Source organism: Puma concolor, chromosome A1 (assembly GCF_028749965.1).
Source record: "Puma concolor isolate L17-30 chromosome A1, mPumCon1.1.hap2, whole genome shotgun sequence".
NCBI lineage: Eukaryota > Metazoa > Chordata > Mammalia > Carnivora > Felidae > Puma > Puma concolor.
The window spans coordinates 150,547,217-150,571,837 of record NC_141667.1 but is presented as its reverse complement, the minus strand read 5'-3'; the positions used below and the strand labels follow the sequence as shown (position 1 = coordinate 150,571,837).

The window sequence follows — 24,621 nt, the reverse complement described above, 5'->3', positions numbered from 1 at the left end:
TTTGATACACAGAAGTTCTAAATTTTTATGTAGTCCAGTTTATCTATTTTTCATTTATTTCTTGCACTTTTGATGTCATATCCAAAAAATAATTGCCAATCCAATGTCATGAAGCTTTTTCTCTGTGTTTTGTTCTAAGAGTTTTTTGGCTTAGCTCTTGCATTTAGGTCTGTGCTCCAGTTTTTAGTGAATTTTCATGTATGGTGTGAGGTAAGGGTCCAGCTTCATCATTTTGCATGTGAATATCCAGTTCTCAGCACCATTTGCAATAAAAACTTAACCTGTTCCCCTTGAACAGTCTTGGCACCCTTGTCACACATCATTTGACCATATATTCGAGGGTTCAGTTCTGGGCTTTCAGTTCTGTTCCATTAATCTATATGTCTTTATGCCAGTACCACATTGTTTTAACTATTGCTTTATAGTAATTTTTTTAATGTTTATTTATTTTGAAAGAGAGGATGCAGAAGCAGAGTAAGCAGGAAAGAGAGGATCCCAAGCAGGCTCTGCACTGTCAACACAGAGCCTGACCCGAGGCTCCATCCCACAACTGTGAGATCATGACCTGAGCCGATATCAAGAGTCAGATGCTTAACCAACTGAGCTACCCAGGTGCCCCTGCTTTATAGTAAATTTTTCAATCAGGAAGTATGAAACCTCCAACTTCATTCTCTCTGGCTATTGTTATGGCTTTTTGTGGTCCTGCCCTTGAGATTCCATATGAATTTTACTAGATTTTTTTTTTCTGCATAAAAGTCATTGGGGGAGGGTGGCACCTGGGTGGCTCAGTCGGTTAAGCGGCCGACTTCGGCTCAGGTCATGATCTTGCGGTTTGTGGGTTTGAGCCCCACGTTGGGCTCTGTGCTGACAGCTCAGAACCTGGAGCCTGCTTCAGATTCTGTGTCTCTGTCGCTCTCTGCCCCTTCCCTGCTTGCGCTCTGTCTCTCTCTGTCTCTCAAAAAATGAATAAAAACCTTTAAAAAAATTAAAAATTAAAAAAAAAAGTCATTGGGGTTTTGATGAGGATTGCACTGAATCTGTAGATCACTTTGGGGAGTATTGACATCTTAATCTTATTTCCCCTAATCCACGACCACAAAATGTCTTTGTTTATTTTATGCCTTCGTTAATTTCTTTCAGCAAGATTTTGTAGTTTTCAGCCAACAAGTCTTTCACCTCCTTGACTAGGTTTATCCCTAAGCACTTTATTCTTTTCCATGTTGTCAGAAATGGAATTGTTTTCTTGATTTCCTTTTTGGATTGTTCAGTGTTTGTATATCACATACGTTTTGGAAGTAGATCTGAGGTTAAACTTTTGGGTTTGATACTGGGTATGGGAGAAAGAGGGGGGGTTACAAAGAAATGATGCTGTAGCATTGACTGTGCAGCTTAGAGAATAAAGCCACCATTTAAGGACCTGGGGAAGATGCAGGAAGAGCAAAATTGGAAGAATTCAGTTTAGGGTGTATGAAGTGCGACGTCAAGCATAACGAACACTAAGAACAGACTACTGAAGAGAACAAACAGAGGTCATAGTGGCCTTGACGAGAGTTGCTCAGTGGAAAGACAGGAAGAAAAGCCTGACTGGAGTGGCCTTTAACTGGCACAAGGTGACGGGAGCAGGGTCACTTCTAAATCTTACCAAGTTTCCTCAGGAAAAGGCCCAGACCAACTTTAAGAGTGGAAGTTTTGTTTTCAACAAAAGCAGGTGGAAGGGTTAGCTACAAGTAGATGGGGTCAAACCACCAACGGTAGCATTATTCTAACTGGATATAGAGTCAGCAGCTGTGCTGAGGCAGTAAAGGATCTGAAACACCAATGATAACTCCCAAGAAGAAAGAGCCCTCCCTCAGACCTGGGACAGAGCAGGGCAGGAACCCAGGGGGTAAAACAGAGAGAAGCCTCTGACAGTAGCGGAGATGGATCAGGAAGTCCTAAAGGGAGAGGGCTCCACAGAGAGGTACAGCAGAAGATGGACCCCACTAACGGCTCAGTGCAGAAAGCTACCCGGACCCACATCTCCCTGACATGTATGACATCCTCCTGAAAGTGCAGAAGAATCTATATCATTTAAACACAAGCACCAGAAGATTGTGATTGCACTCCATACAAAGGTATAATTGGGGGGGAAATGAACCAAATAACCTTCCACAGACAATGAAAACACATCAGAACAGTATCCCTCCAAGGCAGATGAAAACTGTACCCTAATATTTCAAAATGATCTAAAAAGAATTAGAGGGGCGCCTGGGTGGCTCAGTCGGTTAGGCGTCTGACTTCGGCTCAGGTCATGATCTCATGGTCCGTGAGTTCGAGCCCCGCGTCGGGCTCTGTGCTGACAGCTCAGAGCCTGGAGCCCGTTTCAGATTCTGTGTCTCCCTCTGTCTCTGCCCCTCCCCTATTCATGCTCTGTCTCTCTGTGTCTCAAAAATAAATAAACGTTAAAAAAAAATTTTTTTAAAGAATTAGAAATGACAGAAACTACTGAAGAATGGTATAAATAGAACTTTTAGAAAGCTCAGAAACAAAGTGACCAGTCAAAAGAAAAGAGAGTTGACAAGAGTCAGAAAAGAATTAGAAAAAAACTACAGAAATATTTCAGAAATAGTGTCACATACAAAAAGACAGGGGCGTCTGGGTGGCTCAGTTAAGTGTCTGACTCTTGAGGTCAGCTCAGGTCTTGATCTTAGGGTCATGAGTTCAAGCCCTGCATCAGGCTCCATGCTGGGTGTGGAGCCTACTTAAAAAAAGAAAGGAAGCATAAGAGTCTCTTAAAAACTGAGAACAAACTGAGGGGTTGATGGGGGGTGGGAGGGAGGGGAGGGTGGATGATGGGTATTGAGGAGGGCACCTTTTGGGATGAGCACTGGGTGTTGTATGGAAACCAATTTGACAATAAATTTCATATATTGAATAAATAAATAAATAAATAAATAAATAAATAAATAAATAAAATTTAAAAAATAAGAAAGGAAGAAAAATAAGTATTGCACAAGGAGAACACAACAATGAATAGATATCAAAGGATAAGGGAGGGTTGGGGGTCAGGAGGGCAAAACAAGTGAAGAAAGAGAAAAAAATAGCCAAAAGCCATAGTATAGAAGTCAGGCAAAGAAGATCCAACTTATGTTTAATGTAGGTCCCTGGAACTGAAAACCAAAGAGCATAGATAAAATAACAACTGATAGAAACTACCAGTCACGAAAACTTTTCTGAGAATAAAAAGACTTGAATGTGCACAGTGGAAGGGCCTGTTGTACGACTGGGAAAACCAGTACACAATAGCCAATAATTGTTACAGAACATGGTAAAAACTAAAGATTTGAGGGGCACGTGGGTGGCGCAGTCAGTTAAGCTCCTGACTTTGGCTCAGGTCTTCGTGTCATGGCTCATGAGTTAAAGCCCTACGTCAGGCTCTGTGCGGACAGCTCAGAGCCTGGAGCCCGCTTCAGATTCTGTGTCTCCCCCTCTCTCTGCTGTTACCCTGTGCTCGCTCTCTCTCTCTCTCTCTCTCAAAAATAAATAAACATTAATAAAAAATAAAGATTTGAAAAAATTGGGAGGACAACCAATCCAAAAAGACCAAGTCATTTATGAAAGAATAAAATCAGACTGGGATCAGACTTTTATTTCTTTTTTTAATGTTTATTTATTTTGAGAGAAAGAAAAAGAGCGTTGAGCGGGGGGCAGTGGCAGAAAGAGAGAGAGAGAGAGAGAGAGAGAGAGAGAATCCCAAGCAGGCTTCTCACTCTCAGTGCAGAGCACGATGCAGGGCTTGATCTCACGAACTGTAAAATCATGACCTGAGCCAAAATCAAAAGTCAGAAGGATGCTTAACTGACTGAGCCACCCAGGTGCCCCTGGGATCAGACTTTCAGATAACATTTTATACAAACACCTCTAAGTAACACCTCTAAGATATACAATTTTTAATAAAAATTATGCCTCACAGATTTTCTATCTGGCAAACTGAGGTTCAGGCAGTAAGTAAAGAATATGTAGGAATTTAAGAAATATACCAGCTCTTGAAGAATCTAATTAAGAACAATGTTCAGACAACCCAGAGACGTTTGGAGAAGCTTTGACTGAAAGTCTGGTGGGCACGTTGAATGCATTTGTAGAAACCAGACTAGCAAATGAGAATGAAATTGACAGACACTGTGTACATTTTCTATGCTCTGACAAGAAACAGTACAATGAAAACATGAGGTAAGAAGACCTGGAAAGTAGAAAAAGCTCATTGCTTGCCTCGTTAACTAAGAGTGAAAGTAAATCACTGTATGTTGGCAGTGAAAGAGAGGAGGGAGGGGAGGAAAGGGTTACTCACTAATTTCAGTATTGCCCATAGCAGGGAGTCAACAGGGTCTAGAAAGAAAGGACCAGGGTACTAGATAAAGATATTATTATAAAGGTGGGTATTAGAACATAAAGGCACACTTTCTAGGAAAAAAAAAAAAAAAAACTTGAGGGGGAAAGGATACAGTGAGTTTAAACAACTCTTTTGAGAATTTTGTATAAAAGCTAAGAATAAGAGGTCACTTTTCAGTTGGAGCATAACACACATACTCTAAAAAGCGCAGATCGTAAGTGATAGCTCAGTGAACACAACGTGTGAGCACCACCCAGTTGAGGCACATAGGAGGGTCTGTGGGGCCAGCTCTGGCTACATCCAGTTGCCTAGAGGAAGGTCCTGGAGGTGGAGGGGTGAGATTCGGAGCCAGAATGGAGGGGGCCAGACCTGGCCTGCCTGTGAGGCCACACATGCAGGAAGGCTGGCTGGTAGGCGTGGCTGTAATGGATTTCAGATTGCTCCTCGGTCAGTTAAACAGGAGGCCAGAGGTTTGAGATTTGATTCAGAGGAAGTGAGGCGGGCAGGTGGCTCCCGAGATTTGCACTGGAATGTGTGAGGTGGTCAGCTGCAGGAAGGGGAGGGACTAGCCTAGGAAAACACAGGACTCCCAGGCATCACGGCCTGTGAGCTCACTGTGGCTCTGGTGACTGTCACACAGGACGGTCATTGCCAAGACCACAACCTTGAGTCCGTCTCTTTTTCTGGCACTGAGAGTTTGATCCTCTGAGGTGCTCTGTGGCCTACAAGTCCATTCGCAGTCCTGGTCCCTTTGGGGAACCTCAGGCAGGAAGCAGAATCTCTATATTAGGGTTCTGTTGGTCTGGACTGGGGTTGTACCCTGTGGTTTGAGCGATTTGTCATGAAAGTTTATTTCTGAATTTCTTTTTATTTTTTTAAGTTTATTTATTTTGAGACAGAGCACAAGTGGGGGAGGGGTGGAGAGAGAGGAAGAGAGAGAATCCCAAGCAGGCTCTGTGCTGCGATGTGGAGCTCAAACCCACGAAGCTGTGAGATCATGACCTGAGCTGAAACCACGAGTCAGACACTTAACCAGCTGAGCCACCCAGGTGCCCCTATTTCTGAATTTCTGAAATCAGCCAGGGGCAGAAGGATGCACTGTGAATGGGAACCTAGCAGAGTTCTCTTCTTTTTTTTTTTTTTTTTTTTTTTTTTTTTCCTTTTTTCCGTCTTTATTAAAAACAGCACCTCTGGGGTAAAATTGACATACAACATGCCATATATATCCAAAGAATACAGTTTGGTGAGTTTAACATGTATTCCTTGTGAAACCATCACCACAGCCAAGAAGAGGGTTTTCTTACAGGGAACACAGAGACAGTGAGTGAGGTACTGCAGGAAGCCATCCAGCACCCCTACCCCTGCCACTTGGTGGATGGGACCATGGCAGGGGGGTCACAGACAACAGGACCCAGACTGGAGCATGACACACAGAGGAGGAGCTTACTGGCTCACAAGCCAAGAAGTCCATGCAGTCAGCCGCCTATCCCCAGAGAGGACTCTCCCCATTGGACTGGGCTTTCTGCCAAGAGGGCAATGTTCCCAGGTGGTGTATAGACCAGGATGCTGGCAGCAGCCCTGCATCCTCCTTGGCTCCTCCTGACATTCCCTGTGGTCACCACAGCATTTCCTTGGTGGCGCCTGGGTGATGCAGTGCCTTCAACCCACCCTGAGCCCAGGGGCAGGAAATGCTGATTAGTTCAGGGCCATCACCCCAGTTCTTGGTGGAGCCCATTGGGTGTGGGGCCCAGAGGGAAGAGAGATGTGCCCCCCACATGCTGGGGTGCCTGGGTGGCTCAGTTGGTTAAGTGTCCGACTTCAGCTCAGGTCATGATCTCAGGGTTCATGGGTTCGAGCCCCGCATTGGACTCTGTGCTAACAGCTCGGAGTCTGGAACCTGCTTCAGATTCTGTGTCTCCCTCTGTCTCTGCCCCTCCCCAACTCATGCTCTGTCTGTCTCTTTCTCTCTCAAAAACGAATAAACATTTTTAAAAAAATTTTTAATGGGGAGCTGCTACTGGCAAGAGGGGAGCCAGTGACATGTGTCCACCTAAGAGCAGTGTTGTTCCCACCAGCAGGTGCTCAGGGAGGAAGCTGAGGGGAGAATAGACAGAATGGGCGCCAGCTCTGGACCACCTGACCCCCTGGGCCAGGGGACAAGATAAGCACAGGCCATTACATCAAGCTCACCTGGAATTCAGGTCCCTGCAGGCTGAACAGTGGACAAGCAGGGGGCAGATGTCAGGTGTCACCCGCTGCCGGTGCTTCCCTGAGGAGATAGGTTTGCCTGGGGAGGGGTTCCAGAAAACCAGGGGAAGAGCTCTGAAGGTTAGGGTTCTCCTGCAGACCTTCATCCCCGATGCCTCCCTTCCCTGCTGCCAGCCCCACGTTGCCCTCCACCCTGGGACGTTCCCAGAACCACACCAGGGTCCATTTCTCTTGCCCTTTGGCTCTCTGTGCAGTGGGAAAGTGGATTGCCAGGCTCCTACATGGAGGAGGCCCTCTTCTAACATAAGGCCCTGTTCCTGGTTAGCCCCTGTGGGGGATGTACCCCGTGGCAGAGATCGAGACTCCTCCTCACACACACCCAGTCCTAGTGTGCTGGAAGCCACTGCATACCGGTGAGGAGAACCCAGCCTCAAGCTGGCATAGGTGTCCAGAGCAAAGAGGTGGTGTGGCCACTGAAGACTGCACCACACGCTAGACATGTGGACCAGAGGAAGACAGAAGCAGGGAGCTTTGGGGGCAACAACCAGCCCTCCAGAAGCCCCTTCTTCTTTGAGGGGACCTTGAGGGCACAGTAGACAGGTCGCCTGAGGGAGAGAGGACAGGAGAGGGCTCCTTCCCTCAATTGGCAGTCATCAAGGGCACACGCAGAAGGGATGGCCTCAATCAGGACTCTGGCGATCTGGAAAGGGCAGGCCGGGCCATCAGGTCAGGACTGTGCTGGCCGACCTGGCCCCAGTGTCGCCCTGCCTCTGCTCCACTTTCCCTGTATGACTCCTCGCCTGGGCTCCATGGAACCCACTGCACTTTCTTGACAGTCCCAGCGTGAGCTGATCCCTGTGACCAGGGGCCGTGTGCTCAAACGTCGGGCAGCACTACTATGGGACAATCTGGGCAGATGTACTTACCCCTTCAGCAGGGTCTATACCCCAGAGGCTGGAGTGAGGAAGGTGCCCCAGGGAGCAACAAGCACCACCAACCAGGCCCTTGAGGGGCACACAGGGGCTCAGGGCCCTGACCTCAGAGAAGGCCTGGCAGCATGGGCCTTAGGACCCTTCCCCTAAGAGATCAGCCACTGTGAAAGGGCTTGGTGAAGGGAAGACAGCGTGGATGTCCTGCTGGGCCACAGCATGGCCTCCTGCTCGGCCAGACCTGGTGCTTCTCTGCCCATACTTCCCACCCACCTCAGTCCAGCAGCCAGCACTTGTGACTGACGTGCAAGTCAGAGGCCCCACAAGGGGCTCACTCACTGGGTGCCTTCCCTTCTGTGTTGTGTTTTTCAGCCTTGCCCAGCTCCTCCAAAGGCGTCAGATCAGCTCACCAGCCCCTCCACACCCCTTGGTGGCCGCCAAAGCTCCAGCGTGCAGGATGCACCGACCTCTTCCCAGGGTCTGCTCAAACTCTTCCAGAGAAATTCGCCCATGGAGGACCTGGGGGCCAAGGGGGTGAGCCAGAGCATGGACTCCACTGCCATGTAGGACCCAGGCCTGGGAGGAGTCCAGGGACATCCTGCCTAACCCAAGGGGCACAGCTGGTCACCACAGTCTCTAGGCCTCTGCAGGGAGGTTCATTTCCCTGATGCCTGCGGCTGGTGCTGTGCCAAGCCCAGCCTGGGCCCTCGGCATTTTTATCAGGAGCCCTTGTAAATCTTCATTCTAGATGGAGGAGGGCCCAACACCTGCACCTCAGCCCCCGGCTGACTGGTGCTCACAGACCCCATCTGCTTCTCCCCCAGGCTAAGGAGAAGATGAAAGAGGAGTCGTGGAACATTCACTTCTTTGAGTACGGGCGTGGTATGTGCATGTACCGCACGGCCAGAACGCGGGAGCTGGTGCTGAAAGGCATCCCCGAGAGCCTCCGGGGAGAGCTGTGGCTCCTCTTCTCTGGTGAGCTGCCCCAGCTTCGGCCCGGATCCTCGGGGGCCCCTGCACGAGAGCTCCACTGAGTCAGCCAGGCGGGAACGGCCAGCCCTTTACAAGGCCGAAAGGGGGCTCTCGTCTGTGAGGGGCCCACGTCAGGAAAGCCACCGTGGGGAGCAGACACCAAGGACAGGGTGCCGTCTCCCGGCTGGTACCTTCCCACTTGCAGTGAGAGGCAGGTCCCCTGAGGCCTCCTTTCCTTGGGACAGGCCCTGACAGCATATACTCTCCTTGGCCACTTGGACAGTTTCATGAGAATGCTGTTTAAACTCTGGTGGGGATAACCCCTCCCAGGAGCAGTCACAAGGGAACCTTTGTCTCACCCCTCTTAACGGACCCCAGAGTTCCACTTCTCTTCTGTGGTGCATTGACATCTCCATCCTGCCCTGTCACTGCCCCCACGGTCTCAGGAGGGGAGGAGGAGGAGAGAGAGACAGCTGGCAGCTGTGTCTCCACAGGGGCCTGGAATGAGATGGTGACTCACCCTGGCTACTACGAGGAGCTGGTGGAGAAGTCCACAGGGAAGTACAGCCTGGCCACAGAGGAGATTGAGCGAGATCTCCACCGCTCCATGCCTGAGCACCCCGCCTTCCAGAACGAGCTCGGGATCGCTGCTCTCCGGCGGGTGCTGACCGCCTACGCTTTCCGAAACCCCACCATCGGCTACTGTCAGGTAAAGGGGATTGGCCAGGCCCAGAGACCACATCTCTCACCAGCAGCTCCTACAAGCAGAGCCTGGCACCCTGGGCCTTAGCGATGGCCTCACAGACTGTGACTGTGCCCCCTGACCCCCCGGGAAAAGCCCGATCACAGATAGAGGTGTAATTAGAAACAGTATTAATTGCTCGCTCTCCTGTGTGCCCTGGCCTGGGTCCTGGAGCATTTGACTGTTTAGTGTTTGTGGTAAAATGTAAACAACGTGTTAAGCATACGCTTCAGTGGCGTGAAGTGTGTCATTGTGCAACCATCCCCACCATCCATCTCCAAAACTCTTCTCATCTTGCAAAACTGAAGCTGTGTACTCCTGAAAACAACCTCCCTGGCAGCCCCCCTTCTTCTTTACGTCTCGATGGATTTGCCCTCTCTAAGTGCCTCATCTGAATGCAGTCACACGCTGTTTGTCGTTCCGTGGCTGGCTTCGTTCGCACAGGGTCCTCAAGGTTCATCTGTGTTGTATCACATGTCAGAATTTCCTTCCTTTTGGAGGCTGAATAATATTCATTCTGTGTATATATCGTACTTGGTCCATCCATCCATCTGTACACAGACGCTGGGTTTGCTTCTGCCTTCTGGCTATTGTGAATAATGCGCCGTGAGCATGCGTGTGCAGTATCTGTTCCTGTCCCTGCTTTCATTTCTTTTGTGTGTATACCCAGAAGTGAAATTGCTGGGTCGAATGGTAATTCTACCTTTAATTTTTTTTTTTAGGGATTGCCATAGTGTTTCCCAGCAGCTGCACCATTTTACATTCCCACCAGCAGTGCACGAGAGTTCCAGTAACCCCACATCCTTACCAAACTTGTTTTCTGGTCTTTTGATAAGAGTTGTCCTAATGGCATGAGTGTGGTGGCATCTCATGGTGGTTTTGATTTGCATTTCTGGTGGCATTTGATTTCACATACAGGGGACATTTTCCTGGCCCAGTCACATGGCTTTCTGTTTCCCTGAGACTGCAATCTGGATTTCAGGGAGCATGCCACCTCCTCAAAGGTCACTTTCTATAAAACCAGTGTTCTGCATGACGTGTCGCCGGTTCACGGAAAGTCAGGGCGCTGGCTTTAAAGAATTTTTAAGATAATCACCACCACCAAAGCGTTCTTCTTACAAGCCTGTCCATCAGCTCAGGCCGTGTACGGTCCCATTTGGCCTCGGACGCCCTGCTGCCATGTAGCTGTCATGGGCGGCTCACTTACACATCTTCCTGGCCCGTGTCACACCTCTGACACTAAAAACCACTCTGAAGAAGTAGCATCACATGCTCATATCCTCCTCAGCTTTCCAAGTGCCCACTGGCTCGACTTGAGGGACTTGGCAGATGGTTTTTGTCCAATCGATTTCCTGCAAATTGCCTTTTGGCAAGTTGCCTGGAGTTGGGTGGGAGGCCATGCAGGACACTGGGTGGGGGAACAGTCAGTTAGTTATATGCAGTGGCCAGCTCCGGGAGCCTCCCTTGCTGTCTCTGTGCTCACAGGCCATGAACATCGTCACCTCAGTGCTCCTGCTCTATGGCAGCGAGGAGGAGGCCTTCTGGCTGCTGGTGGCCCTCTGTGAGCGCATGCTGCCCGACTACTACAACACCAGAGTGGTGGGTGAGTGCCTGCGGCCCGGCTTTCCCTGCGGGGGCAGCGGCCTTCCTGTGCCAGGCTCTCCACTGAGCACACAGCACAAGTGAGTGGAGGCCTCACAGACGTGCAACAGGCTGCAGACAGTCACGGCTTCCTTTCTACGGATGAAGAGGCTGGAAAGTGGAGACCCAAACACAGACCCCCTACCATCTCACTGAGCCTTTACACATTGCCCTCGGAGTGGCTGGCAATGAGAAGATACTACACAGTCAGTGGTTTTTAAAGGAGAGCCTGGGGCCTAAATTCTCATCCATCCAACTCTTCCTAAGCCTTTTTTTAAGTTTATTTTTATTTATTTTTGATAGAGAGCAAGTAGGGAAGGGGCAGAGAGAGAATCCTAAGCAGGCTCCGCGCTGTCAGCACAGAGTCCGATGCAGGGTTCGAACTCATGAACCACAAGATCGTGACCTGAGCCAAAATCAAGAGTTGGACATTTAACTGACTGAGCCATTCAGGCACCCCTTAAGTCTTTTTATTGTACAAAATTTCCAGTATCACAGCCAGAGCATGTAGTACATCCCCATGCACCTGTAAACCCAGCTTCAACTATTATGAGCACAGCCAGTAGAATCGGTGCTATTAAATGAAAATGCACTGGCAAATGTGTTTAATTACATTATATAATTAAGTCTGTTATTCTAAGATGTCCTTCCTCTACCATTTGGTTTTGGGGGTCTCCCCTCTTGGGGTCCATTATAAGCACATCTGTTCACAAGCTTCAGAGCAGAACACACAGAAGCCCCCCAAAGCCCCTGTTTACTTCTGACACTTCTAGAAGGGAGAAATCTGTATTTACCCAAAAGAAAATCCAACTGCAGTGGAAGAAATTATTCTTTTCACATGGTGGTTTGGAAGCTGTAGAAAGGAACCCCGCAGCGTGTTTTTCTTTCCTGTTTTCTCCACTCCACCCCCTCCAGCCCTCCGTGTAAGCGGAATTGGCCAAGGATCAGACGGACTTCGTGCATCTCACCCTGGCACCCCCCCCCCCCACCGCCCCCGTGAGGACCTGCCTGAGCCAGGAACAGGCTTATCATTCAGACCCCTTCGTCCTCTCCCCAGGGGCCCTGGTGGATCAAGGCATCTTTGAAGAGCTGACGAGAGACTTCCTGCCCCAGCTCTCCGAGAAGATGCAGGACCTGGGGGTGATTTCCAGCATCTCACTCTCCTGGTTCCTGACCCTCTTCCTCAGCGTCATGCCCTTCGAGAGCGCTGTGGTCATTGTTGACTGCTTCTTCTACGAGGGCATCAAGGTGATCCTGCAGGTGGCCTTGGCCATCCTGGATGCCAACATGGAGCAGCTACTGGGCTGCAGCGACGAGGGCGAGGCCATGACCGTCCTGGGCAGGTGACCGAGCCAGACTCCCTCCTCCTGCGGGGTTGCTGGCCGGCACCCCCACGGGTGGCAGAACCTGACCCCTCAGCAGCCCTGGGCATGCCTCACTCAGCGTTCAGTGATGTGCCCACCAAGCACACTCCAGGTGGCAGGGGACAGCCTCTTTTCTGATGGGAGACAGAATGGCACTGGGCAGTGATAGCTCTGGGAGCAGATAAAATGGGTGGTGGACCAGAGCACACTGGGCTGGAGGACCTGGGGGGCAAAAGGCAGCTGGAACAGCATGGCCTCCAGCCTCTAGCAAAGGCTGAGCATCTGCTCTTCTCTCAAAGCAGTCCTGATGGTGCCTTCCCCAGCTCAGCAACCTCACTCCCCATCACCTTCACCTAGATGGAGGGTCCCATGCTGGGCTTGCTCTAACCACTGTCACTTAAGGCCCAGAGTCATCCTGGCCACCACCTCCTCCCGCAGCCCCTGCAGCCCATCCTCGTAGACTCTCTGTGATCCAGCCCCTCTTCTCCACCCGTACCGTCTCCGTGCACGCGCACAGTACCCCTGCCCTGGGCCCTGGGCCCTGGGCCTGCCTCGTTACTGTTTTCCCTGCTCCAGCCCCACCCACCAGCACCCACAGGGCTCTCCTCAGAGTCTGACCTTGTGGCTCCCCATGCCACTATAGTAGTTGTCCTCTGGACAAAGGAGCTGAGTCCCCCAGCCTGGCCCTCAAGCCCCTTAAACCCAGAAACCGCACCCCCCCCCCCCGCCAGCCCTGGCCTCACACCGGCCCGGGCCCACATGCTGGCCATGTGTCTGTGTCCATCCTGGAACACTCCTGGCCACCCAGGCCTGCCAAGGACGCTGCCACCTGCCCACTGAGCCAGCCCAGGAAGATGTCATCCCTCCATCTGGGACAAACCTTTCTCCTAGTGTGCTAGGATCTGGGCTTAAAAAGGGCCCCCATGCAGGGGACCCCCAGAAGACAGCCTGGCTTCCCAGAATTAGTGCTCAGGCCCCACGAGAGGCGAGAGGCGAGGCCTCTCTGCCGCCTCCAGGGGGATCCTGGATTTGCCAGGACATCCTCTGGGACATGGCTCTCCCCTCCCCTGCTGCAGAGTCATTGGCTCATCTCTTGCCCTCCTGGAGGCTGCCCCCTCCTCAGCACACTTGTTTATTAATTGGGAGTCTAGGCAAATTAGGTCCCTCCACATCACTTAGTAGGTAAGACATCCCTGTTGCCTATGGGTGGTCCAACCTTCTGTTCTTTAATCCTTACAGATACCTGGATAATGTGGTTAATAAGCAGAGTGTTTCTCCTCCTATCCCACACCTCCACGCCCTGCTGACTAGTGGAGATGACCCTCCCACAGAGGTGGACATCTTCGACCTCCTGAAGGTGTCATATGAGGTCAGCACCCTCCAGGGCTGTCTGGCCAGCCTGCCCTACCCGGGCATGTGGGTGTGGGCGGCCGTGGCTGGTGGCAGTTCTCTGCTCTGTGGTTCTGCCTCGTCTCACCAAATCACCTTTGGCCGGTAGAAATTCAGCAGCCTGAGGGCCGACGACATTGAACAGATGCGGTTTAAGCAGAGGCTGAAAGTGATCCAGTCCCTGGAGGATACGGCCAAGAGGAGCGTGGTACGGATCGACTGGGCTCCAGTGGCCACAGGTTGCTGGCAGGGGTGGGGGCAGTGATCTAGGTGGGCTGCTCCTGCCCTGCTGTCTCCTCACCTGCCCACAGGGCCAGGTGCAGAGCCCCCTAGTGCTGCCCTGTATGAGTCTGGATTCCAGGAGTGAAGGTGCAGATCTGGGGAGGTGGGAGAGGACTGGTCACTGTTCTGTGGTCACGGTGTTCTGCTCCCAGGTTGATCACTGCAAAGCTCTGACACCTCAGAGCCTAAAGGCCAAGTGTCATCCTACTGTGGGCTGAGCCCTCCAGCCTGGGCTTGCACCTGCCCCTGGGTAGCAACACTCAGCCGCCCTCCACCCACCCAGCCCCCTGTGCCTCCCCTACAAGCCTTTGTCCTCCCCAGCTCTGGTGAGAGAATTTACTGGCAGGTTCTAGGACGCCTGCCAAAAAGCCAGGGCCAGAGTCTTTCCAGAGATTCAGATAGCAGTCACTAAATGACTGCCCCTCACCCTGTGTACCTGACTGGGCATCAGGACAGACAGGCCTCCCTCCCGCCACCATGCTCAGCACGGAGCTTGGAAAGCGTAGACTGAATAACAGGATAGGTGACCAGGGATACTCGTGTGGTCCACACCTTCTTTCCTGAATGGGCTGCCATTGTGTGCTTGGCCAGCTGGCAACATTAAGAGGGTGGTCTGTGTCTTAACCTTCATCCACATGGGAATTCTGTCAAAGAGCTAGAATTTGAGAATCCATCAGTACATCCTGTTTCTCTTTCCTTCTAGGTCCGAGCTATACCTGGGGACATTGGTTTCTCAATTGAAGAGCTGGAGGACCTTTACATGGTGTTTAAGGTGACAGCCTAGAGCAAGGGCAGAACCAGTACCCCATCCCAGTCCCCTAAATGTGTCCTCAGTGCAGCAACCTCCTGCCAGAAGAGACATCGATTTAAAAATGTCCTCAGATGCAGTTACCACAAACCTCACATGGTAGAATTTAATTCTCCATGGAGTTTAGGCAGGACGCTTTCTTAAAGTGGCAGAAAGCCCACTCTAGTCAGCTTACACAAGAGGGAAAGCATTGGCTCATGTTACTGGAAAGTCTGGGAAATTCACAGCTTCAGGCATGGCTGGATCCAGGTGCTTAAACATGCAGGCAGGTTTAAGAATGGCAGGACTGTCCTCAGAAGCTCCAGGGTCATCCTGTTCTCTCAAGGGAAAAAGCTTTTTCTTTCCAAGTAGTTTTAGCAAAAAGTCCAGAGTGAATTGTTGGACTCAAGTTAGGTGCTGTGGCTATAGGAGGGTTATTACTATTGAACCAAAACTAACTAGGCCATGTGCCTGTCCCACGCCCTGAGGATGGGACAGGAGGCAGTCTCCAAAAAGATTTCAGGTGCTGTTACCAGAAGGGGAAAAGTTGTGATGAGCAGGCAGAAACAACACAGTCCACACTTCTTGTTATTGGTTCCCATCTGCCTCTGGTTTGCCAGCCAGGGTGGCCACTGTGATGAGCCTTCCAGTCAGAACGGCCCAGTCAGTGCTACCTCTCACCCGCTATGTCTCAGTTCCTGCATGTGTGAACAAGAGGCTGGTGGTACCAATGTGGGAGGTTCCCTGCCATGTGTGGCCTAGTGCTCCCCACCCCAGTGCCCTTCAGACTCAGACAGAAGAGGAGGGTGGACTCGCTGGCCAGCCTGGCGGTCCTAACCGCCCAGGCTCTGGGAGGCCAGGCCATCTCACCAGGCCGTGCCCTCCACAGGCCAAGCACCTGGCAAGTCAGTACTGGGGGGGCAGCCGCCCCACGGCTGTGCGTCGGGACCCCAGCCTGCCGTACCTGGAACAGTACCGTATCGATGCAGGCCAGTTCCGGGAACTCTTCGCCAGCCTGACACCCTGGGCCTGCGGCTCCCACACGCCTGTACTGGCGGGGCGCATGTTCCGGCTCCTGGATGAAAACAAGGACTCTCTGATCAACTTCAAGGAGTTTGTGACAGGAATGAGTGAGTAGCTCCAGGGCCCTTCCTCAAGAAGCCTCCAAATGCCAGCCCAGCCAGTCTTCCCATTGCAGCAAGATCCTTGATATAGAAAGGGCAGTTTTCCCACGGGGAACACGTAGGGGTCTAGTGGGGTCGTCTCCTCCACCCCTCCCTCAGGCCAGGGCTGCACAGGGTGGGTCCACAGAGCCTGAGAAGGGGAAAGCCCAGGGACAGTGGGAGACCTGGGGCTTGCTCCAGGGACCTCTCCAGGAGGGAGTCAGGGTATGAGGAGGGACACACCAGAACCCACTGGAAGGGGAGGTGCTCCAGTGTGGACTGGCCGTGGGGCTTTGGTGCCCTGTAGCCAGCATGCCTCCTCACTGGCCTTCCTCTGCAGGCGGGATGTACCATGGGGACCTGACCGAGAAGCTCAAGGCACTCTACAAGCTGCACCTGCCCCCAGGTGAGAGTCACCAGTGAGGGCCTCTCATGCATACAGGGTTGGGGCTGCAGTGTCCCAGGGCACAGGCCTCTGTGCGGTGCTGGGCCTAGGGGGCCTAGGCATCATAGAGGTTCCACATCCTGACAGAGTGGGAGGAGGAGGCCGGAGCACTGGGGTAGGGCCAAAACCTGAGAGGGACTGTCTCAGAGGACTCAGACCATGGGCAAGGACCCAGGTAAGACACAGGGAAGCTCCTGTCTGTCCCCTGAGGGTCAGCCAGGGGCACTGCCAAGGCCCTCAGAATGGCCTGGGTAGCCCTGCTGTGCAGCCACGAGCAGGAGCTGCTCTCCCTTGGCTCCCGGGCCTGAGCCTGCCGGAGATGCTGACAGGCTGGGATGGGATGAAGGGTGCCCAGCAGCCAGTCCTAAGCCAGGCCGGATCCCATGGTCTCTGGGTTCCCACTGTGCAGGTAGAGCTCACCCAGCTCAGCAAAGGTAGCCACATGGAGAGTTCTCCAAGATGGGGAAATTGAGACTTGGGCAGGTGAGAATTCTAGCCCTGGGCCCTCTACCCTGGGGTAGAGCTACCTTGGGCCCCTGCTGTTGTTCATTACCCGCCCTGGGGAGTCTGCGGCTGCCTCCGAGTAGGCCGAATGGTTTTTAGAACACTGTGCTGTGCTCATCCTAGAGGCTGTCACTTAATTGGCCCAGAATGCGGGTTTAAATCTCTCCCCCGTCAACCGGCAGGGGCGGGGGTGTTCTGAGCAGCCAGAGCTGGAAGGCCCTGCTCTTGACACAGGTATTCTCACCTGTGGCTGGTTTTCCCTGTAATTCAAAGAACAGTGGCCTCAGGGATGCCTCCGGGAAGGTTGATAGCAGCCAGCTCTGCCTCTACTGAGGGAAAGGCCTGGGCTGGGCAGACCCCACGGGGCCGGGATCCTACAGGTAGCACATGGGGCCACCTTCGCCAACTCCTGAGCCACCTCTGCCTGCCCTGCTGCGTCCAGAGTTCCTGTGGACCTCGGTCCACACCCTGCCACCTCCCCCAAGTGCCACCTTTTCAACCCCCCATCATCACATCCCCGTCCATACAGTGGGGAGGATGAGACTCCTCCCCCAAGAACCATGTGAATCGGAAACCCAGGGGACTGCTTACTCACAAAGTAGTAGATGCTGACGTGGAACGATGCTGACATGGAACGAAGCCTGAGGTGCATCAGAGGGAAGAGCAAGTCGCTCATGCGTGGCTGGTCCTTGCACTTGTGTCTGAAGGATCCTCAGCACCGCACCATCAGGGCAGGAAGAGGGTTGGCCTTTCTCCAGACTCCCAGCTGCACTGCTGGGGTTTTTAGATGGGATACGTGTGACATTTTCAAACACAACATACAAGTCAAGAAAGGAACAACAACCGTGATCAGTGGTCGCCATTAGCGCTACGACCACACCCCACATCATGGGCACCTGGTGCCCTGCGGGGAGCGAGGCCTCCTTCCAGGACTTGGGAGGTTTGCTTTGGTGAGTGCCATTGTTTTCTCCTGCCCTCACTTGCCTCTCTCTTTGAGTGCAGCCCTGAGCCCAGAGGAGGCAGAGTCAGCCCTGGAAGCGACCCATTACTTCACAGAGGACAGCTCCTCAGAAGGTGAGAGCTGCTGGCCCCGTGCTGTGGCCTTGGGCCTCGTAGCTGTGCAGCCTTGCTGTGGGGCCCACACAGGCGGCCTGCAGCCCTCAGTGGGCTCGGGGAGCGCCCTGTGTTGGGCAGGTCCCCGGGGGTGTTCTCACTCCTGTTTCTCTTGTCTCTGCCTTCCTGGACCTTGGCCTATTCCTCCCTCTCTCCTCCACCTCTCCTCCGCTGTCCCTTCCAGCATCTCCTCTGGCCTCAGATCTGGACATTTTCCTGCCCTGGGAGGCTCAAGGTCAGTCCCTGGGGGGGTCAGGGGCACCTGCTTTGTGCTGGGCTGTGTCTTCCTAACACTCTGCTGCATGGTCAGGAGGCCTGGACACGTTTGGTCCCGCTGAGGAGGACCCAGAACGAAGCTGCTGCTTACCGGGGGAGTTGAGGGGCAGTCTCCATGCTTGTCGAGGGGAGTAGTAAATGATGACACACAGCACAGTGGGCAATGCACAGACACCAGAGCATCAGCTCCACAGCCACGTGCAGACAGTATTCATTCCATCATCACATTCATAGGAAAAAGTATAGATGCCATCATCACAACAGTGTGAAACGGATCAGCAGAGGTAGAGGGTGGTGGACGCTTTCCCTGGAAAACGTTCTCTTGCTCTACACAACTTTTTCATTAAGGAGACATACATTTGTTGAGTGCCTTTTTGAAGTCATTCCTGTTGCTACAGTTAGAGCCCATTCTGGAGCATCAGATCCAGGGTGAAGGGGGCATTCTGGGCTTGGGATTTGGCAGTGAGGCTGGTGGTACATAACGGATGTACAAAATCGACCAAAACCCCATCCTATAAGTTCCCATGGGAGACAATCCACACCTAAGAGAAATTAAAAACAGTGGGTATCAAGATGCCCAAGGCAGTCCTGCTGGCGGTGTCAAAAGGCTTAATTTGAACTTGAAATGAAGCTTGAGAACCTGAATTTCAAATACACAGACTAAATAAGCAGATGTGTCTTCTGTTAGAATCTGAAAAATCAGGGGCACTTTAGGCTTTTCCCAGGTGCTTCCAATTAAGGCCAGGGACTGAGGGTTCAGAGCCCTGTTCTCAGACTGCACACAGCCCCAGGCAGTGGGTCTCCATTCCGCAGTGAGAAGCCTGAGCCCAGAGAGGTGCACCCTTCCCCCCAACCACACAGCACTGGGATGCTGCCGCCCACCAGTAGGTCCCCGGCGGCCGTGCTGCCCTCAGGTCTGGGAGACTCCCCACATTCATGGTCCCCATAGGAAGCACAGTGCAGGCTGACTCCAGCAAATGTGTCACTTTAAGAAATACAGCGCAAGGGGCACCTGTGTGGCTCAGTCAGTTGAGCATCCGACTTCAGCTCAGGTCATGATCTTGCGGTTCGTGAGTTCGAGCCTTGCATCATTGGGCTGGCTGCTGTCAGCCTGTAAGGGCAGAGCCCACTTTGGATCCTCTGTCCCACACTCTCCGCCCCTCCCCCACTTGCACTGTATCAAAAATAAATAAATATTAGAAAGAAAGAGAAAAAAAGAAAAAGAAGGAAAAAGAAAGAAAGAAATACAGCGCCAGGTACAGAACTCATGTCCATAAAATTCCTCATCAGCCAGTGTGGCAGTTGGTCATGGGTTGAACTGATAATCAGGACTGCCCTCCGTTTGACCTTTTTCAACAGTAACTACAGAAATTAATTCTCGGGCTTTAACTCCGTAACGTGCATCATTGTTCACTTAAACACTTTGTGCATAGACCTGTATTCCTTTCGTAGAGAGGAAGGAGGGTTTGGAGGTGCTTTGGTTCTGCAGGAGAACAGACCAGACTACTCACAGGCCGCCGTGGTCCACAGTCATAACTGCAAAACATTCTCTGCGTACTTTTTCTTTTCTGGTTGTCCAGAAGCACTACGGCAGGAAGAGCAAGAGGGAGGTGGAAATGAGGACGTCCAAGACAAAAAAGGAGGTATGTGCTAGCCAGTCTTCGCCAGTACTGGTGCAGATCCCAGGGTCAGTGGGATCTGGGGGGCCCTCCCTGCAAGAGAGGCCCCCACCCGGGGAAACGGCAAACTCATGCCCAGCACCGCAGCCCTTCCTGTGGAAAGGTGAATACTTGGCCCATTAGGTGCCAGGGGAGGCTATTCTCGTCAGCCCCAGGCCTGTCTTGTAGCTGTGAATACCCCTCCCCCTCCCCTGCTGTCACCACCTTCCTCTGGGGTGCCTGCTTTCTATCAGGATCCCTCTAGATGCCCAGCATCTCTCCCCCTTCTGCTTCCACGGGCTTCTGTCCCCATCTCAGGGAAGACAGGTGGAGGCCCTCTTCAGCTCAGGCCAAACCTAATGTAGCAGAATAACTTAGGGGAGACACTTGGGTGTTCTGGAGTGTTCTTCCTATCCCTACCTCCCCAAGTACCAGGGGGGTTGGTAAAAGGGCCCAGATAACCCTATGCCAGATGACGCCAAAACCCACCCACTACCTGCTACCAGCCCCCAGCTGTTTCTCGAATTTGACAGATTTATTTTCTTCCAACTCGCAGAAGAGAAGGGGATCAGTCCTCCAGACTATCGCCACTACCTTCGCATGTGGGCCAAAGAGAAGGAGGTTCAGAAGGAGACGATTAAGGATCTTCCCAAGATGAACCAGGTAGGCCCATTCAGAGCCCACAACAGACATTTCCAGGGCTGCCTCCCCACACACACCTGGCAGCTCCCCACCCTCCCTCCCGGCAATCTCTGTAGGGTGGAAATTCTCCTGCCAACGTCCAGCACCTGCTAGTCAGACAGCAGTCAGGGACAATTCCAGAAGGATAAGAGGCCAGTTGTTTCAGGGCCTTGTCCTGGGTGGTGTTTCCTGGTGATGATTTGCTCACATTTGATCAGTATCCGTGTACCAGAAAAGCAGTAAGGAAGGTTAGCCTCTGACACGCAGAGACTCACACAATCCCGACTACGAGACAGCCTCATGGCACCCCTGCTTGTCCCAGGCCCCTCACAGGTGCCATGCACACGCAGGCCTGCTCCACCCATGGCCCACTGTTCCTCTGCTGGTCTCTGGGTCGGGAACTCGGCATCTTGCCAAGGGTCTCACTGCCAGGGCCACAGACATCTAACAAAAGGCAGCCTGACCACAGCCCTGCTCTTCCCAGAGGCATACCCTGTGATCTGGGCACTCTCTCACCCGCAGCCTGAAGAATAGGGTGCCCTGTAGAGATAGTAGAGGCACTATCCCGTTCTCAGGCAGGAGGCCTGAGTGTGTGGTGTGAGCCACCTGGAATCAGACCTCCCTACCCCCTCAACTGACCCAGGCTGTACTTGCCTTGTCCCCACCCTCTACTTTGATCAAAGATACAAAAAACTCAAAGCGACTCCAAAACACACTGAAGAGGTCCCTGAAGCCACTGGCTTTGGAGTCACAATAAAAGTCAACCTGTCTCTGCTAGCAGAGTAGATGTAGGGACAGAGAAAGACTCCCACTCCCTCTCTGAGCTGAAAGAAAGGCAGCTAGAAAAGAAAGCTATTCGAAGGCTGTGTGATACTGGTCAAGTCACTTTCCCTCTCTGAGTCTCAATGTCCCAGTCTGTGAAATGGGCGTGACAAGGCACAGGTATGGAGACACCTAACAAGACAGCACAGCATGGGCAGTCTGGCTAACCCGAGGCCAGCCCAGCCCATCCTTTACCATTTCCCTGACCTTTTTCTCTGTCTCCCCTGAAAAGGAACAGTTCATTGAGCTGTGCAAGACGCTTTATAACATGTTCAGCGAGGACCCCATGGAGCAGGACTTGTACCATGCCATTGCCACGGTGGCGAGCCTCCTACTCCGCATCGGCGAGGTGGGGAAGAAGTTTTCTGTGCAGCCGGGCAGGAAGCCCCAGGACGGTGCACCCGAGGAGGATGAGCTGCCCACCCCAGACCCCCCGCAGGACCTGGCCCCAGAGCTTCAGCCTCCAGCTGCGGGCGACCCCCAGGCCAAAGCCGGGGGAGACACCCACCTTGGGAAAGCTCCCCAGGAGAGCCAAGTGGTGGGCGAAGGGGGCGGCGGCGAGGGGAGGGGCTCCCCCCCCCAGCTTCTGTCCGACGACGAAACCAAAGACGACATGTCCATGTCCTCCTACTCGGTGGTCAGCACAGGCTCCCTGCAGTGTGAGGACCTGGCCGACGACACGGTGCTGGTAGGCGGGGAGGCCCAAAGCCCCCCAGCCATTGCCCGCTGTGGGGGCACCGTGGACACCGACTGGTGCATTTCCTTCGAGCAGATCTTAGCCTCCATCCTGACGGAGTCCGTTCTGGTGAACTTCTTTGAGAAGAGGGTGGACATTGGACTCAAGATCAAGGACCAAAAGAAGGTGGAGAGACAGTTCAGCACCTCCAGTGACCTCGAACAGTCTGGACTTTCGGGCTGACGGGGACCTGGCTTGTCTCTCCTCCCCTCCTCCTCCTCCCTCCTGTTCTCTTTTCTCCTTAAGGACACACCCCTCCTGTTCTCCCCAGATGCAGTGAGTTGTAATCAAGGGGAAAACAAGGCTGAACAGCCACAGTTGGGCCCAGACAGAGGCTCCCAGCCCCTTCTTCCTGCCTGCCTGGTGGGACCCGCCTTGGTCCCCATGTAGTGTCAGAGGCTGTCCGTCCTGGCCTGCTCGCCCAGAGCCTCTGTGCCCCATGCTGTGGCCAGGCCACACCACGCCCTCCACCCCTGGGGAGGGTGGGGGTTCCCAAAGCTGTGTATTCGGTGGGGGGGGGCGGGGGGGGGGCTTTCCTGCCATTTGGCACCAGGCAGGAGGTCACATGTCTATTGGGCATCAAAGTGGTGGGAACTTCAAGGTACTCTCTAGGAGCTCCTGAGCCCGAGCCCCTGCTGAGGGACCCAGACAGAAAGTGTCTACCACACCAGGGCGAGTGCTGCACCGGCGTCACTCCGAATGCTCTTTCAGTACGTCAGCCTCACCATTAACCTTAAAAGCACATCCCTCAGGTCCTGATATATTTCCTTGTATTCATTTCAGTTGGCTGGAAATCACACTGTGCTCAATGCCTTAATAAATCCCTGAAAGAACTCAATACCATACTGTGTACAGAGCCTTCATGTAGCCTCAGCTACTGCTTGGGCTCCTGGCTTCTTCTCAGGCAGGTGAGGGGCCAGGCCGTGTTCCAGAGGCTCTGGGCACTTAGACCCCACAGGGATAGGGGTTCAAGGCTCCCAGGGAGATTGGGGACACAGAAGGTGTCTGACCTGGGCCAACAGGGTAAGCCCCGAGCTTTGTAGGTATAAGCAGCCTGAGTCCTGTGGGTGTAGGTGTGTGCACAGGCCTGGGCTGCAGCAAGCACTTGGGTTCAGGAAGCTGTTGTGGGGCCACAGGTGACAGGCTGAGCCATGAGCATCTCCTGGCTTTGCAGCAAGAGCTGATCATCAGTGTCTAGCGTCTGCCCTCCCCTACACGGAACAGCTCTCCGTGGTTGTTTTGGTTTTTTTGTAATAGTTTTATTGAGGCATAATTTGCATACCATAAAATTCACTTGTTTTCAAGTTCTAGTTCGATGATTTTTAGTAAATTTACAGAGTTGTGAACTATCATCACAATGCAATTTTAGAATATTTCCATCAGCCCAAAAAGACCCCTCCTACCCATGTGCAGCCAATCCCTGTCCCCACCCCCAGCTCCAAGCAACCACTAATCTACTTCCTATCTATAGCTTTTATGGCTGGTATTTTAAATAACAGTCTCTGTGATTTTACCTTGTTCACAGCTGCCGGGTCACACATCTCAATAAATGCAGCAAAACATCAAGGAAAATGAATAATTGTTTGCTTTCTTCACAAGAAAATGTCATTAATCAGTGTCATTTCCTTTTTTTTTTTAATTTTTTTTAACATTTATTTATTTTTGAGACAGAGAGAGACAAAGCATGAACGGGGGAGGGTCAGAGAGAGAGGGAGACACAGAATCTGAAACAGGCTCCAGGCTCTGAGCTGTCAGCACAGAGCCCGACGCGGGGCTTGAACTCACGGACTGCGAGATCGTGACCTGAGCCGAAGTCGGACACTTAACCGACTGAGACACCCAGGCGCCCCATCCTTTCTACTATTTACACAAACAGGCCACATTGCCATAAAGAAATTTCAAAGGGCTCATACCAGAAAGACCGTGTTCTTGGCCATAATGAAATTAGGTAAAGATATACATAAAAATCCCACAAGGTTGGCAGTTTAAAGTATTAAATTGATTGTAATCAATTAGATTGAAATGAAATGAAATTTGGGTAAATGTTTTATATCATGTAGAAGTCTAAATGTGAGAATATACCAAAGAAATTAAACAGAAGACTATAAAACAAGAATCTAGCCTTTCCTATGATAAAAGAATATACAAAAATGTACAATAGTACTTTCGTCTATTATTCAACCTGTGATGATATTCAAAATATTTAACAACCAGAACAGTTAACACAAAATATATGAATACAAGTAAAGCTTTAAAAATATTTTTATCCTGTAAGTAAACACAATTGTGTAGTTTTTAAGGGCTTACCAAGTGATGTACCAATCCAAGTCATTTTTTTAATTCCCAAGAAAATGAATTTTTTTAATGTTTATTTTTGAGAGAGAGTATGCAGGGGGAGGGGCAAAGAGCAAGGAGAGAATCCCAAGCAGATAGCTTAAAGCCCTACACAGAGCTCCATCTCAAAAACCATGAGATCATGACCTGAACCAAAACAAGAGTCAGACACTTAACTGAGCCACCCAAGGCGCCCCAAAATATAT

The 24,621-nt window shown here is 52.0% G+C and overlaps 1 protein-coding gene across 2 annotated transcripts in view; it reads left to right on the top strand.

The window, feature by feature from the left end:
- The window catches only part of TBC1D9B (TBC1 domain family member 9B), a 46,176-nt gene extending 23,259 nt beyond the window's left edge, over positions 1-22,917 (top strand). Inside the window, exons 8-22 of one of the 2 annotated variants that reach the window (XM_086706377.1) lie at positions 7,879-8,040; positions 8,331-8,481; positions 8,973-9,187; positions 10,706-10,823; positions 11,919-12,204; positions 13,465-13,594; positions 13,724-13,822; positions 14,600-14,668; positions 15,573-15,813; positions 16,187-16,252; positions 17,798-17,869; positions 18,093-18,143; positions 19,765-19,827; positions 20,399-20,505; positions 21,578-22,917. In XM_086706377.1, the coding sequence (XP_086562503.1) occupies positions 7,879-8,040; positions 8,331-8,481; positions 8,973-9,187; positions 10,706-10,823; positions 11,919-12,204; positions 13,465-13,594; positions 13,724-13,822; positions 14,600-14,668; positions 15,573-15,813; positions 16,187-16,252; positions 17,798-17,869; positions 18,093-18,143; positions 19,765-19,827; positions 20,399-20,505; positions 21,578-22,264 (2,517 nt within the window). In that variant the 3' untranslated portion in view covers positions 22,265-22,917. The remainder of the gene's footprint in view (positions 1-7,878; positions 8,041-8,330; positions 8,482-8,972; positions 9,188-10,705; positions 10,824-11,918; positions 12,205-13,464; positions 13,595-13,723; positions 13,823-14,599; positions 14,669-15,572; positions 15,814-16,186; positions 16,253-17,797; positions 17,870-18,092; positions 18,144-19,764; positions 19,828-20,398; positions 20,506-21,577) is intronic. The other variant, XM_086706387.1, reaches the window with a different exon arrangement.
- Positions 22,918-24,621: the final 1,704 nt, after the last annotated feature.